The 17,022-nt window shown below is 34.9% G+C and overlaps 1 protein-coding gene across 1 annotated transcript; it reads right to left on the bottom strand.

The window, feature by feature from the left end:
* Nucleotides 1-11,639: 11,639 nt before the first annotated feature.
* LOC127549342 (normal mucosa of esophagus-specific gene 1 protein-like) lies at nt 11,640-16,373 on the bottom strand. Its single transcript, XM_051977263.1, has 5 exons — nt 16,241-16,373; nt 15,984-16,043; nt 15,786-15,871; nt 14,864-14,924; nt 11,640-12,265 (listed from the first exon to the last, which is right to left on the bottom strand). The coding sequence occupies exons 2-5, from the start codon at nt 16,017-16,019 to the stop codon at nt 12,197-12,199; spliced, it is 252 nt and encodes an 83-aa protein (XP_051833223.1). The 5' UTR covers nt 16,020-16,043; nt 16,241-16,373; the 3' UTR covers nt 11,640-12,196.
* Nucleotides 16,374-17,022: the final 649 nt, after the last annotated feature.

Genomic DNA, 17,022 nt, shown 5'->3' with positions numbered 1-17,022 from the left:
ACTCAGAGGAAAGCCCAAGCCCTCACTCTGTTCATTTTTGAAATGATATTTGTTAATCTTAGTATATGATTACTGGTCTTTTCCATTTACCTGCAATTTACTTGGAGATTTACAGATGAGAAATCATATTACAGTATTTAGAAACCATAATTGGCTAATTAATGTCAGTGTGTTCAACATATTTGTGCATACTAGGGTCCTCTGACATTATTCTTAATGTCCCTCCTCATTCTCCCAACCAGCACATCTGGCATTAATTCAAAGGAATTCTTAACTTCTGCTTCTTTTTATTTTATTTTTTGTTAATAGAATTTTATTTTTCAAAATACATGCAATGAAAGTTTTCAACATTCATCGTTCTGAAACCTTGTGTTCCAAATTTTTCTCCTCTTCCCCTTCCCACTTCCCCAAGACAGAAAGCAATCCAATATAGGTTAAATGTGTACAATTCTTCTAAACATCTTTCTATATTCATCATAATGCATAAGAAAAATCAGACAAAAGGGAAAAAAACACAAGAGAATTAAAAAACAAACAAGCAAACAATAAAAGGTGAAAATCGTATGCTTTGATTCACATTTAGTCTTCAGAGTTCTTTCTCTAGATGCAGATGGCTCTTTCCATCCCAAGTATATTGGAATTGCCTTGAATCCTCTCCTTGTTGAAAAGAACCAAATCCATCATAGTTGATCATCATATAACCTTGCTGTTACTGTGTACAGTATTCTCTTGGTTCTGCTCATTTCATTTATTCTTGCTTCTTTTTAGAATATGAAAAGGTGATTACTTGTAAATTGGACTTTGACTACTTTCATACCTAACACATCCTCTTGATGTCAGCTGTAGGATCCTCTGGAAATAAATGGGGAGTCACTTCAGAGAAAAACCTCTTATAAGGCTTTTATGGTTATAACTTTGGTTATTCAATTATTTGAAAATGGGACTCAGAGACAGCTTCATGCAGCTGTAGCAAAGCATCAGTTCTGTGATTTCATGTTAGTGTTAGTTACTGTGTGATTTGTGCAGCTCAATGTATATTAAAAATTGTCTATCTTATCTTAGATGAAGTATTTTTGATATAATTGAGTTTTCTAATACTGATATTTGTTAGCTTCACAGCTCTCTGGGTTTTTGTTGTTGTTGTTTTGAAAAGAGTACATTTGAACATATAGTCAGATGAAAAAACATTCGAATTCCTTTTTGTCAATTACTCTACTGAATGACAGCCATTTGCAGTTCCCTTTATGCACTAATGTCCGCCACTCCTGTATCATGGATCTTGAGTCAAAGAATGGGAAATTGGTTCTACCCCACAGCAATGCAATAGCTCAGAAATTGGAGTGATTTTGTCTGAACTCAAATTGCAGCATCTTGATATATGAAATGTTTCTTTATATCACAGTAGTGAGTTCCTTTAATCTCTTTGGAGAGCTTATTTTTGCATCTCTTTGTTGGAGGTCAAAGTCCCCCTTAGAATTTTTCATTCCTTTCTAGTGAATTAAATTTTTTTTTCTGTATCAGTTAATTTTTTCCCAGTTTTCTAAACTTCCTGTAAGACAAAAAGAAATAAAATAGGTTCCTGCCCTTAAGTTTTCAGCCTAGACGGAAGAAATAAAACACACATATGCACTGACTCACATGTTGCAATACTTGTACATCTAGAAGTGATATCAATGATCTCTGCATATTGCCAATTGTAAGAAAGAAATAGAACCAATATCAATATTAAACAGCTAATGATATTGTTATTTATAATACTTTTATAATTATAATTTAACCAATGGGTGTCCAGTGCCTGGAAAAGTCCTAGAACAAAGTAAGTGCTTAATAAATACTTGTTGACTGATTCATCACTTGATAACTTTATTGGAGAGTTCCACATGTTCTACTGGGGCTGAAATGCTGAATAAGTACAGTATTCTCTATAATTACCAGAGAGTTTGAGGCCATCTATCTCTCAAACTCCACCTCCCTCTGTGACAGGTCATGACTGTAGGCTAAGAATGTATATATTCATTATTCTACTAAATAGATCCCTCACATACTGGCTAACTCCACCTTCCTTTGATGGTGCTGTATTTCAATGAGCTGAATACATGAGGTCACAATGTTGCTCCACATGCTGAAATACTCCACATACAGCAGTTCCACTCTTTAATACAGAATCAATTAAGTAGAAAATCAGTACTTAACCAGAGAACACAATACATAATAAAATAATAAACAAAAATAACATCAAAAACAACAAAAAGTTATAACTACAAAAACTACATCTCTATTTACAATCCCCAAAGACAAAGGATCAATCCAAACTAATGAATTCTATGACACATATAGTTTGAGTTCTCAAATAGACAAAAGACTGCTTCACAAGATAATTAGTTGTTGTTATTATCACTATTAATGGTTAGGACTTATATGAGCACTGAGGCTTTGCAAAACATTTTACAATTTGCATTTTAGATTTCTCATTTGATTCTTGTGAAATAGTGATGTTCTTATCCCCATATTGTAGGTGAAGGAACTGAAGCTACATGAGTCACCTGATCATATAACTAGTAAGAATCTGAGGAAGGATTTGACTCTGAGACCAACATTCTATCTATTATGGCTCCCAGATGTTGCATCCCATTTGATGGTCAACACACTTTCCCAAAGATATTGGTCATAGACAACAACTCTGGAATCAGGGTCTCAGCTAACCCACAACAAAGGGATTCAGTGCACTGGAACTCAGGAGAGTTGATATGTCCTCCTTTAGACAGCTGGTTATTGATATAGACTTTTTACCTCTATTGATATATCCAATTACCATGTATCAGAGTAAGTGGAATCGGCAGCTAACTATATGAGGAGACATAATATCATTTCAATTCCTTGTACCTGAGAGAAATAATTCATTTGAAACTCTATTTTATTCCAATTCGTATTAATCATTTTGATAGAATCATATCAAAATTCTGTATATAAGACCCCAGTACTGTGAGCTGCAGACTTTAAGTTCACTTGCTTAGTTAACTAAAAACCCTCCACCCTTGTTTTGCCTTTGTAATGCTGACCAAGCCCATTGTGGCAGAGATCACAACTACAACCCAAAATATTTTGTACCTCTGCACTAATCATAGGCCATTTATGACCACTTAGGTCATTGATTGTGATAGTGTGCACCATTTCCTCCTGCCCAAATTAAGAAGCTTATTCTTCTTATGTAGAGATAATCTTTCTTTCATCCAAATTATGACTCTGCCTGTTATAGTTTGCTTATTTTGACTTATACACTACATATCAATGGAATGTATTTGGTATAGCTGTTCCAGAATAACTGTACATCTAGCCCTATAAAAATAGAGCTCAGGAAGGAGGAGGCATCTCAGATCATGAGGAAGATCTGGGTTCCACTTCATTGAACAGGACTATGGACCCTTTAATAAAGGCCATTGGCTCAGAGTTCTGCCTCAGTCTTTTTTATTGTAGGTGAGATAATTATAATCCCCACAACACCATCAAACCACCATTCCTCAATGTCACAGTGACCCGTAACATTGTTCTCTTGCTTCTCTCAGTCCAAAATCCTCAATGTTCTTTGAAACATGAAAAAGGAATATTTACAAAGAAAGAAAATGTGTTTGTATATACACATATGTCTATATGTGTATATACATATATATATCATTTTACATACATATGCATATTTATATGAGTATATGTATGTTTATTATTATTTTTTAAAGAAGGCTATAGACTCAGAAGTGTTTTTCAGAAAAAAGAACAAGGGAGGGGAATATAAATTGAAATCCAGGCTCACTAAAATATAATACCCAATGAAATGCTAAACAAAATTTTACCAATGAACACCTCACTGCAGTATTATCTTCTTAATCCTCTCTTGGATACAACATCAATATTAAGGCCATTTACTGAATTTGAATTTGTTACTGTGGTAACTCTATGTACTTTGCTCCTCTTCTCCCTTTGTGCCTATAGAAACAGAAATATGTAGCAACATAAAGTCAATGGTCCCATCTTCACACACTTGTCCATTACTAATTGAAGCCATAGTAACAGCCCACAGTCATAGCTATGACCACAGAGACACCCCATATAAAAAGCTCTGGTCTTTATAGGAACACCAATTTAATTTGCTTCTTGGCATAGAGTTTCTATAATAATTTGCCACTTCATTTCATAGAATAGAAGGGGAAAGCCACTAATCAAGTATTCTTTTACATTATAATTTTGAGTCAGCAACATTTTTCCTCTAGGAAACAGTAAAATAGCAGAACCATTATTATTTTAAAAAGCAAATAATGATGTCCAATAAGGCTCTATTGCCACAATTTCCTGAAGTCATTGATGACTATCTTAATATATTCATAGGGTTGTTTCAAGACTCATAAAAATACATTATTATTATATGATGTAATAATAAAATGATATTATTATAGCTCATATAATAGCTAAAAATGCCAGCTATCTACATAGAGAACTTTATAGCACTTTACAAAAGACACAAAAGGGGCACCATGGATAGAGCACCAGGTCTAGAGTCAAGAAGATACGAGTTAAAATTCAGCCGTGTGACCCTGGGCAAGTCATTTAATCCTGTTTGCCTCACTTTTCTTATTTGTAAAATGGAGATAATAATAGCATATACCTCCTGGGATTACTGTAAGGATAAAATAAATTTTGATAAAGTGCTTTGCAAACTTTAAAGTAATATACAAATGTTGTTGCTGTAGCTAAATGGTCACTGGAAAGAGTGCCGGGCCTCTTGAATTCTCTTCCTGATTTCAAATGTAACCTCAGACACTGTGTGACTCTGAGCAAGTTACTTAACCCTGTTTGCCTCAGTTTCCTCATCTGTAAAATGAGCTGGAGAAGGAAATGGTAAACTACTCCAGTATCTTGATCCAAATGGAGTAATAAAGGGTTGGGTATAACTCATAACAACAAAATATTATTATGATGATCTCACAGTTTGCATAGATTATCTTGTTTGAGCCTTACAACTATCCCGAGGTTAAGTGCTATTATCAACATTTTATGGATGAGGAACTTGAGAGATGTTAAATGACTTACCTAGGGTCCCAAAGGTAGTAAACATATTAGGCAGGATTTGAAACAAGATCTTCCTGATTCTAAGTCAAGTACTCTAGCCACAACACCATCCAAACAACTACAACAGTTCCAGTAGCCCCAGCAGCAATATAAATACTTTATAAACTGCAGGCAGGGCAGGACTAAGAATAGCCATTGATCTTCCCGTTTTAATACACTTAATTAAGGGGCTCCAGTTAATGTGCAGAGAATAGTGCTAAATTCACACTAAGAAAGCTCAGATAGAATCTTGCCTCAGAAACCTAATTATGAGGAGACCCTAGGTAAATCATTTTACCACTCTGTGTTCCAATTTCTTCATCTGTCAAATTCCTGTAGTATTGGTCTCACATGGTTGTTATGAAGATCAAATATGATAATATATGTATATGACTAAATAAATGTATACTAAATATATGCATATATTTATATACAATGACTGGTAAAACTCAAAGCAGTATATCAATTATAATAGTATTACGTGTGATCAGTTCTCCCATGCTATTTGTGATATGGTCAGTCCCAGTCTGGTTCCAACACTAAAGCTGAGAAGGAACCTTGATAGGTTATTTGAACACTATAGGAAAGGAAATCTACTCACTTGACTCCACCACATGATCTCCTTTTTCCATTTTCATACATTGTACAAACTATTTATCCAATATTTTCAGGAAATGAGGTAAATGAATGAATGAAGCATTTATTGTTTTTATTATATAAAAAGCTCTGGAAATACAAACAGAAAAAGCCCCTTCTCCTAAGGAGTTTAGTGAGAGAAATAACACATGTGGAAGGATTCAGCTGCAAGTCAGATGGGAAAATTCTGTGAACCTTAGGGTATAGCAGCAAAATATATGTGATGCCTTTTCTTTAGTGCCATTTCTACCAATAAATTCACATTGGTTATCTTTGGAGGCAAGAGCATCCTTTTCTGGGTCTTCAGTTGCTATGGGTATAGCACCTGTAGAAGCAGTTTTGTTCTTATTGTTGAGTGATTTCAATCCTGTCTGACTCTTCATAACACCATTTTGGGGTTTTCTTGGCAAAGGTACTGTGTGGTTCACCATTTCCCTCTTTAGTCCATTTTACCGATAAGGAAACTGAGGTAAACAGGGTTAAATGACTTGACCAGGATCACACAGCTGCTAAGTGTCTGAAGGCAGAATTAAACTTAGGAAGATGAATCTTCCTGACTTTAGATTCAATACTCTATCCCCAAACTACCTAGCAACCAATCAGGTTGCATCTCCATAAGGGTTGCTTCCTAGAAAGATGGCTAAGGGAGCTGTTAAGCTTGAAGTATTAAAGCTTGAAGATTCTCAGGGATCTTGACTTGTAAGACTTTTTTTTAAAAAATTAATTAAAGCTGTTTATTTTCAAAAAAACACGGATAGTTTTCAATATTCATCTTTGCAAAACCTTGTGTTCCAAATGCTTTTTTTTTTCCTTCCCTTTCCCCCACCCCTTCCTCTAGATGGCAAATAATCCTATGTGCAATTCTTCTATACACATCATGGTACACAAGAAAAATCTGATCAAAAAGGAAAAAAATGAGAAAGAAAAAATGCAAGCAAACAACAACAAAGGTGTAAATACTATGTTGTGATCCACACTTAGTTCCCACAATTCTCTCTCTGGGTGTAGAAGGTCTCTTCATCATAAGACCATTGGAATTGGCCTGAATCACCTCATTGTTGATAAGAGCCACATCCATCAGAATCAAACTTCGTATAGTCTTGTTGTTGCCATGTACAACGATCTTTTGGTTCTGCTCATTTTTAGCATCAGTACATGTAAGTCTTTCCAGGTCTTTCTGAAATCAGCCTGTTGATCATTTCTTATAGAACAATAATATTCCATAACATTCATATATCGTAACTTATTCAGCCATTCTCCAATTGATGGGCATCCATTCATTTTCTAGTTTCTGGCCACTACAAAGAATGCTGCCACAAACATTTCTGCATATGTAGTCCCTTTCCCTCCTTTAATATCTCTTTGGGATATAAGTACAGTAGAACCACTGCTGGATCACAAGGTATGCAGTTTGATAGCCCTTTGGGCATATTTCCAAATTGCTCTCCACAATGGTTAGATCAGTTCACAATTCCACCAACAATATATTAGTGTCCCAGTTTTTCCACATTCCCTCCAATATTCGTCCTTGTCTTTTCCTGTCATCTTAGCCAATCTGAGAGGTGTGCAGTGGTACCTCAGAATTTTGACTTCCAAGTCCTGTGTTATTTTCTCTACTGTTTGAGAGGGTATAGTAATTAAGGTGATGACGGTGATTTGATTTGCCTGGTACATGCTATCTCCTGTCTTCTCTGGGATGCTTTGATGCTTCTGCTAGGCTGACTGGTTTAACTGCCCTGCATGTGGCAGTTGGTTGCCAATTGATGGGGTTGAACACATGAGGTGGTTGTCCATATAAGAAGTTTTATAGAAAATGTTGCTTTAGACCAGGTGCTTGGGTTTTGACTATTTTTCTTTCAAGAGAGAAAACTTTCCAGAATAAATTATACTTTTTAATCTTATTTAACAAACTGTGTTTCATGATTTAAACTTACCTTGGACGTAGTGCTGGATTTAGAGTTGAAGGACCTGGGTTTGAATTTCAGAGAGGAGAGGTTAGGAAAAAGGAAGGAAGGAAACGAAGAAAGGATGGAAGGAAGACTAGAAGGGAGGGAGGAAAAAAAGGAAGGAAGCAAAGGGAGGACGGAAGAAAAAGGAAAGAAAGAATAAAGGAAGGAAAGGAAATGAGGAAAGAAGGGAAGAAGGAAATACATATTTATTAAGTGCCTACTATGTGCCAGGCACTATGCTAAATTATTTAGAAATATTTTAAAATGTCTCATTTGAGAAGTTCTAAGAATATCTCAAAGAACATTTAACAAAAAAGAATAAGCAGAGACTTTGGATGAGAACCGTAAGATGAGAGTCATACTTCCAGGACATAATCGGGTACAGTAGTTAGTGAGCTGGAGGCGAATTCAGTGTAATAGAAGTCAAGGGAAGAGTGAGTATCAAGAACAAAGTAGCCAAGCTTGCTAATGTTGCAGAGAGCCCAAGGGGCAGGAGGCTGAAATACCCAGGATGACTGATTTTGAGATAAGGTCATAGTGACTTCGTAGAGAACTATTTCAGTTGAATAGTAAGGGATTGAGGAGTGAGTGAGTGGGTGAAGAGGAAGTGTTGTGAAGGAATTCTTTATGTAAATTTGGCAGGGAAGAGAAGACATAGAATGATAATCTAGGGATGGAGGGTGGAATGGAAATTCAAGGGAAAGGGGTGTGGATGTGTGGGTAGGTGTGGAGAGAGGGAGAGAACGATCTGAGAACATTTATAGGCTGAGGGGTGAATGCCAACAGAGAAGGGAAATACAGAAAGAGGGGATGGTGGAGGGATAAACTTTGGCAAGTAAGGTCATAAGTTTCCCAATTCCAGATTCTAATGAAGACAAGTGATTCAGTGCATGGAGGATTAGCCCTGGATTCAGTTTTAAGATCAGAATTCAAATCCAGCCTTACTTTATCACTTATCTGTGATAAAGTCACTTAACCCCAATTCCCCTCCCCCCTCAAAAGAACATGAAATGAGAGGAAAAAGATCATGAAAATACTGAAAGGTTTAGGAAAGTGAATGACTTCTATCTTTTCAAAAAAATTAGAAGCAAAGGGAGAGTTGTTAAAAGTAAATATAGAGATTTGGGATTCTTGTACAGAGTATGGAGAAACATAAAGATATATTTGATAGAGAACTGGATTTGAAAATGGATTTATGCTAGCAAGTCATTTAACCTTAGTTTTCTAGGCAAATCTGCCAATCTGTACTGATAGAAGGTTCTCTATATGATTGAAATCACAGGTCTGGTTTTTTAGCACACTGAGAATGAGAGGGAAAGGGGTAGAATTGAGGGCTTAGATAGAAGAAAATATATAACAAGTATTGTGAGACATGTGATAGACAAGAGATCATCACAAGATTTGTCATGCAATTCTAAAAGACTCATAATGCAAACTGTTATCCAAATCTAGAGAAAGAACTGATGAAGTCTGAATGCAGATCGAAGCATACTGTTTTTGCTTCTTTTCTTTTTTAGCAAACTGTCATTTTTTTTTTTTTTTTTGCAAATTGTTTCTTCTTTCATAATATGACCAACGGAAATGTTTTACATAATTGCACATATAGAATCTCTATCAAACTACTTACAGAATTAGGGAGGGAAGTAGAAAGGGGTAGGCAAAAATAAAATAAAAGGTCATTGAGAGAGCAAAGAACAGATATAAGAGGAATAAGGAAGAGGGGAGGGGAAGAAAGATTATAATGGAAGAGGAGAATTTCAGATTACAGGATTTTAGAGATGAAATTGTTTTGCTAGATTGTACACTAAAGGGAGAGCCTGTTCTAGTGGAATTTAGAAGAGTCATATGCAAACTGGCATAACCAACCATCATAACACTTGGGCCTGGAAGTCAGACCAAGTCCATAAGCATTAAGTGTTTACTATGTACAAAGCTCTGAAAGTAACTTTATAAATCATCTAATCCAACCTCCTCATTGAAAACATTTTTTCAATGAACAAAAATCACCTTTTCTCCCTCTCCTTTTTCGGTGCTAGAAAAAGAAAAAAAGAAAAACAAAATTCTTGCAACAAATATGCATAATCCGGTAAAACAAATTCCCAACGATTATTTTTTTAAATAAAGCTTTTTAGTTTCAAAACATAGGCATACTTTTCAACTTTCACCCTTGCCAAATCTTGTGTTCCAAATTTTTCTCCTCCCTTCCCTCCACTCATTGTGTCCAATTCTTCTATACATAGTTCCACAATTATCTCGCTGCACAAGAAAAATCAGGTCAAAAAGGAAAAAACGAGAAAAAAAAACAAAAAACAAACAAAAGTGAAAATACTTGTGATCCACACTTAGTTCCCACAGTCCTCTCTCTGGGTACACATGACTCTTCATCATAAAATCATATCACTTTTCATTGTTTTTCTTTTATTCACGTCTTGTAAAAAAATGACTAATATGCAATTGATTTGTATAATTGCATATGTATAATCTATATTTGTTTAGTCATAAGATAGTGTATGAGGAGAGGGTAGAATTTGAAACTTAAAATTTTCAATAAAATTGTTTTTTAAATTTTTAGTAGACATCTAAAGCATAATCTTTGCCATCAAAGAATTTATAGTTTAATTGTGAAGATGAGACTAGTAGAAGTGAAACAATGAATGCTACAAAACAATATATAATTAAGCAGTAAATTGTGGAGTTTAGTAATGTAGGTGTTAAGAGAAAAAAAATTAAATTTCACCCAATCCTTAAAATAATCTTTTGTCAATTTGGTGCTCCAATTATCAGCATGTAACATATAAGAAAAATAAAATAGAGACTGGCCCAGGATAGCACAAGTTAGTGTCTGAATTGATATTTCATAGAATTTTATTTGGAATATTCTATTCCTTTCGTGATTTACTACAATTTTGTTTAGATTAGCTTGATATAAATTGAATATACCTCAGAGCACTATCATGTGATAAACCATTATCACCGGTAGATATGTGTTTTTCTTGAAAAATATACAAGCATCATTTCAACCAGCAACCGTCACTGAAAGCTGCATTTTCCCATCCTGAAAGGCTAGACAAAGGGAAGATGGTGCAGTAGATAGAACATAGGCCCTGTAATCAGGAGAACGTGAGTTCAGATCCAGCCTCAGATACTTACTAGCTGTGTCACTTATCCCAGTTGCCTCCCCCTGAAATGAAACAAACAAAAAAAAAAAACTAACACAGGGCAAATATACATTTGTTAAGCACCTACTATATGGCAGATAATGCATTAAGTGATGGAGATAAGAGGCAAAGGAACCAAAGATAGCTCCTGCCTTGCATGAACTCACAATTTAATGGGTGAGACAAGCAAACAAATATGTACAAACAAGCTATGGATGATCGAAAGGGAAAGAACTAGAATTGAGAAGTTGGGAAAGTTTTCCTGTAGATGGGATTTTACTTGAAACTTAAAAGAAGCCAGGAGAGAGATAAGGAGGAAAAGCATAAATGTCCAGCATTGAGATGGAATATCATTTGGAGAACAGCAAGGAGATGAGTGAGCAAGGAGATGAGTGAGAAGAGTGTATAAGACTGGAAAGGTAGGAGACCAGATGAGCTTATAACGCATTTTGTAATTGATCCTGAAAACAAGGAGCCAGTAGAACCTTTTGGCAGTTAGAATTTCCCCCAGGTCCTGAGATTTCAAGGGTCAAAACTCTTTCTGTAGTAAGTACTATAACTTAATCTGTAATAATGAAGTTTCTATGCAAGACTAAACTCTGATAAATAGATGTAGGTTAAGGAGTTGGAAGTGACCCTGTGTTCTTGAAGGCAATGTCATGTAGAAGCTGCGAAGGTGTCTATGTCACGTTTTGGTAATTTTAGCATTGTTTCAAACTTTTTTCATTATTATAGCTGTTATGGTGATCTTAAAAAAATTTGCACACATTGAAAAAACTAAACTAAAAATTTATGTGACTTGCTTTGAGATATTTGCTTTTATTGCAGTAGTCTGGAACTTCTGAACCAATTTCTAAGGTATGTCTGTACAGACCCCAACAAAATCAAAGATCCCCAAAATAAAGTTATGTAATAGCTCTATTAGAGTGTATGTAATAATCTTTACATTCCAACTAGAAAGGTGTGAAAAGTTCTTATTTAAGAAAATGAAAATTCAAATTGTAGAGCAGCATTTTAGATTGTCTACTTGGATAATTTCTTACAAACAATTATACTTTTGCCACCAAAAGAACACTTAAGTACAAATGCTTGCAAAAAAAAAAATCTTCATAAATACTTGTAATGAGCTACATACATGATATAAAATTCACCTTTACAAGACAGCAAATATGAGGATTTTTTTGGACCGACTTGCTTGCCACTTCTGGGGCAAATTGGAATTTCCTATGTACAGCCCATAAGTGTAGGGAGATACTAAAAATGTAGCAGAAGCAATTCTGCACACTGGTTTCAGCAGTCTAGTTTGTGCAGAAATGTTTCCACTATATTCAGAGTGTGATTTAGAAGGAAAACTCTTCATTTGGTCATCTTTTTGACAGTCTGCAACTCTTCAATAGGTTCCCATCTTTGGTTAATTGTGACAAGCTATAAAAAAAACAAAACAACACATACACATTATTTCAGAAAGAGCTTTAAAAGAAATTACCATCTGATAATTATATATATTATATATATTTGGGGTATGTGTGGTGTTTAGATACATTCACATTCTCTAAGGTAAGGCATTAAAGAACTTAGATTCATGAAAACAGTTACAGGAAAAAAAAAGTTCTCAGTAACATGAGCAATGAAAGCAAAATTTTAGTTCCATTGCTTGAGTATTCCATACACTTTACTATTGGGCCCCAGAGACAACAATGATAAAAACAAATGCCTCTTGGGTACCACAATATTCATAGCAGCCCTTTTTGTATTGGCAAAGAATGGAAATAAAGTGAATCTCTATCAACTAGTCACAGGGGTCTTCAAACTATGGCCAGCGGGCCAGATGCAGCAGCTGAGGACATTTTAACCCCCCTCACCCAGGGCTATGAAGTTTATTTAAAGGCCCACAAAACAAAGTTTTTGTTTTTACTATAGTCCGGCCCTGCAACAGTCTGAGGGACAGTGAACTGGCCCCCTATTTAAAAAGTTTGAGAACCCTTGAACTAAGAGATAGTTAAAATTCCTGTTACTTCTAATATATTTTCTTGGTTCTATTCAAATTACTTTTTCATAGAAGTCTTTTTTTTTTTTTAAACCACCTCCTTCATTATTTTTTATAGACTAATAATATTCCATCACAGAATCATACAATTTTCTGTCATTCCCTAATTGACAGGCATTCTTTCAATTTTGAATTCTTTGCCACCATAAAGACTTGCTACAAGTATTTTTCTACATATAGGATCTGTTCCTTTGATATCTTTGGGACACAGACCTAGTACTGTTAGTATATATCCTTTGACCCAATATTAAGTTCTATAATCTGTTGGGAATAGTTTCAAATTCTTTTTTAGAATATTTGGACCAGTTCACAACTCTACTCAACACTACATTAGTGTACTTGTTTTTCCACATCCCTTTCATCATTTCAGATTTTCCTTTTCTGTTATGTTGGCCAATCTGATTGGCTTTATAAAATTATAACTAATTTCTTCTGAAAACTGCCAAATTCTATTTTTTGACCGTTTTATCAATTGGAAAATGGTTCATCTTACAAATTTTATTTATTTTCTTGAGAAATTTGCTGTCAATTTCTCCTGCCCCTTGATTTTCTTCTTTCCTTCCAATTTTGGAACATTGATTCTGTTTGTGCAAATCCTTTTAAATTTCATATAATCAGAATTCTCCATTTCATTTCCTATGATCCTCTTTATCATAAAGTCTTCCTTATTCCATATAAATGACAAGTAAAATTTTCCATGCTTTCCTACTTTTGGTAATATCATTCTTTATCACCTATATTTTGCACCCATTTTCACCTTATTTTTCTACACAATATGGGACATTGATCTATGCTTCATTTCTACCAAACTGCCTTTTGAGTTTTCCTAGCAATTTTTGTCAAATAATGAATTTTTACTTCAAAAGCTTAGATCTTTGAGTTCACTAGATTACCATCTATAGCTATATAGATGGCATATAACTTTATATTTTACTTATGTATTTCACTGATTTAATCTTTTTTAGCCAATACCAAATTGATGATTACTGCTCTGTAATATGATTTGAAATCTAGTACTACTAGACCAACTTTCTTAACTTTTTTCATCGACTTCCTTGATGTGCTTTATCTTAATTCTTAATGATAATGAAACGGATGAATACAGTAAATAATATCAATTGATGCAAAAAGCAGTCAATAGAACCAAAAAAAAAAATAAATCAAGACTATAGCAAGGTAAAAAAAAGTAACAATGCAATTCACACCTTATGCTGCATAATCACTCATAATGTACCTAGCATTTAGTCTTAAGTAGTCCAGAAACAATCTTCCCCCCTGCCCCATTCAACCCATTTTTAATTGAGAGAAATGTGTAGCATGATCCACATATTTTTCAACAGCCCTTTCCCATTGAAATATGAAGTTTATAGAAATCTTGATCAAAGAAAACTTAACCAAATATTACAGTTTGGTATCCATGGTCCAAACTGATAGTCACTGCTTGATTTCTTTCCTAGGTCATTCCCTGCCTCAAGGAGGTTTCTACCAGGAATAACCAAGAATTCCTCCCTCTAATGAAATCTAAACCCTTTCTGAATAAAGAGAAGACAATTCCAAATGAATGGAATAATGCGACCTTTTAGAATGTGGCAGACCAAGAGATTCAAGGAATGGAAAAGAGGAAACCAGAATAAAGAAACAAGAGTAACAGAAAAATCTATTCTTGTGAAGTAATAAGATTTCCTACTACAAGTATTCAAAAAATTGGATAATGACCAGTCAAGAAAAACTTTAGAAAGGATTTCTCTCAAATTGGATTAACTGACACCTAAAGTCTCAACTCTTATAGAATTCATTTATCAGCACAAGAATATTCATGTTTTTCCTATGTGGTAGGAGTTACGACTATATTGCATTATTCATTATTTGGCACAAGACAGTTGTAATATACATTTCTGAATTGTATCATTACTTAAGTTTGCTCAGAAAAATTCCTATAGTTTGGGCCTAACTTTGTCAGGTTATTTTATCAGTACCTTTTGAGGCTTGCTAGGATTCACATTTTCCCAAGGTTCTGGATTTTGCCATCTGTTAACACTAAAAAATAATTTTGACATTAGTAATATTGTGACATCATAATCAAGATTTTAAATTTAAAATTCACAAAGTTTTACTTTGTGTAAGTGAAACTCTTTCCACATTGTGAAGATCCATCCATTTAATCTATCCTATAACTGTAATTCATGGAATTGACTTCCAACTACCAAGATATTTGAAAAGTAAGCAGTCACACATTTCAATTCAGCTAGAAATTTAACTAAGTACCCTCGGCAATTCCTATCCTAGTCTCCTGGGTAGCAGCAAAAACTAAGTTTGTTCCTTTAAGAAGCAGTTTTCCCTTTCTCAGATCAGCTCTACAGATTATTGGTAGTTTAAAACCAAGCACTAGCAATAAAGCAAAGTACATTCCAAAGGGGACATATATAACAGCACCAAGCCCAAGCTGAGAATAAAATGGAACAATACCTTAGAATTGAAATCAATTTTTATTTTTATTTGATTTTGCAGTTCTTAATATTGTATTTTTTGCATTTTAACTTGCATTTTTAGAAATTGAAAAGTGAAATTCAAAATTGTATACCATAAATCATAGACTATAAGAGATTTATAAAAAGTTAAACTAATTTCTCGATATCAATTTTTAAAAATTCTTATGAATTGAACGATTTTTCCAGCTTTGACTCCATGTCCAGAAACTCTCACACAAGAATGAATGATTGAAGCTTTAAGATATTACTATATGCAAACTGCTGAAAATATATATGCAAAAGTAAGGCATTCCCAACTCGAAAAAAACTCACTTTCTAATACGGGAGACAACACAAACTTGGGGCAGCTTTTCACAATTCATCTACCACCCTAAAGCCAACCAATAATTCTCTTCCCCGTTGTACTTACATCACATCACTTTTGAAAAAGGAGTACATGGACATAGAAACTGCTCCCACTCCAGCAATACTTATAAATGTGATCAAAGGAATAAGCTAATGTAAAAAATATTGAAAAGAAATATCTTCAGATGACTTTGAAATCTTAAATAATACAGAATAATAAACTTTACTAATTGTAATAATTTTTTAAAATGCTAATACTTACTTCTTTCTTCTTCATGAGGAATTGTAAGAAGTTCATGATTGCGACTTTTGGAATGGCAGTCTGAAATAAAGAAGCCTAGTTATTGGTCAAGTCAGTCATCGATACCCCCAAATAAGCATCTGCGTCCAGTGCCCGTCAAGTGCAGTTATTATCCCAATCCCACGCCACAAAAAAAAAAAAAAAAAAAAAAAAAAAAAAAAGATTTAAGATTTCCAGGTGCAGTTGAAAATGGATAAAGCGAACCAATCTTTTCCTACCGGAGAGAAGGGGCTGGTCTTTGAGCAGGTCTCGCTACAGCTGAGAACTATTATTAGAGAGGCTTGCTGCCGCTTAACTTTATATACCGAAAATTACGCCCCGGAAGAAGGCTGGCCGAAATCCAAGTCACGTAGACATAGGTCGGTCACTTAATTTCCTTTCCTAAAGGGCCCTTCCCCTTCTCCTCCTCCCGGACATTGTTTAAGTTTTTGAGTGTTTGGGCGTAATTATTTAGGTTAAGTGTTGGAGAGGGAGATCCCAAATGTAATCCTCGCGCCTCCTGCTGGAGACTGAATAATGCCAGGTGAGCCGCAAGCGAGCGCCTGGTAAAGGCGACAGGTGGTTCTCCCTCAAGCCTCCTTCCCTCCCTCTCTCTTCCCAAACTCCATCCTCCAACTCTCTCCGGCGCGCGCCCGCTCAAAGTCTGGGCATCGGTGCTTTGGCTTCTGGAATGAATTTAAGGAGCCCAGCAGAGAGCGGCGGGAACGCGAGAATTGTTTTTATTATATTGTACAGGGGAAAAGAGGGAAGGTGGGCGATGCGCTTAGACAGTTCCATGTGAAGCCAGAGGAATCCGGCCAGTCTATCAATTTGTCAAAAGCCAGACACTGGAATGAGAGCTGCGGATAAAAAAAAAAAAAGAAAGAAAGAAAGAAAGAGAGAAAGAAAGAAAGAGAAAGAAAGAGAGAAAGAAAGAAAGAGAAAGAAAGAGAGAAAGAAAGAAAGAGAAAGAAAGAGAGAAAGAAAGAAAGAAAGAGAGAAAGAAAAAAAGAGAAAGAAA

Source organism: Antechinus flavipes, chromosome 2, assembly GCF_016432865.1.
Source record: "Antechinus flavipes isolate AdamAnt ecotype Samford, QLD, Australia chromosome 2, AdamAnt_v2, whole genome shotgun sequence".
NCBI classification, from domain to species: Eukaryota; Metazoa; Chordata; class Mammalia; order Dasyuromorphia; family Dasyuridae; genus Antechinus; species Antechinus flavipes.
The sequence above is the reverse complement of the archived record's forward strand: the minus strand, read 5'-3'. Positions and strand labels throughout refer to the sequence as shown.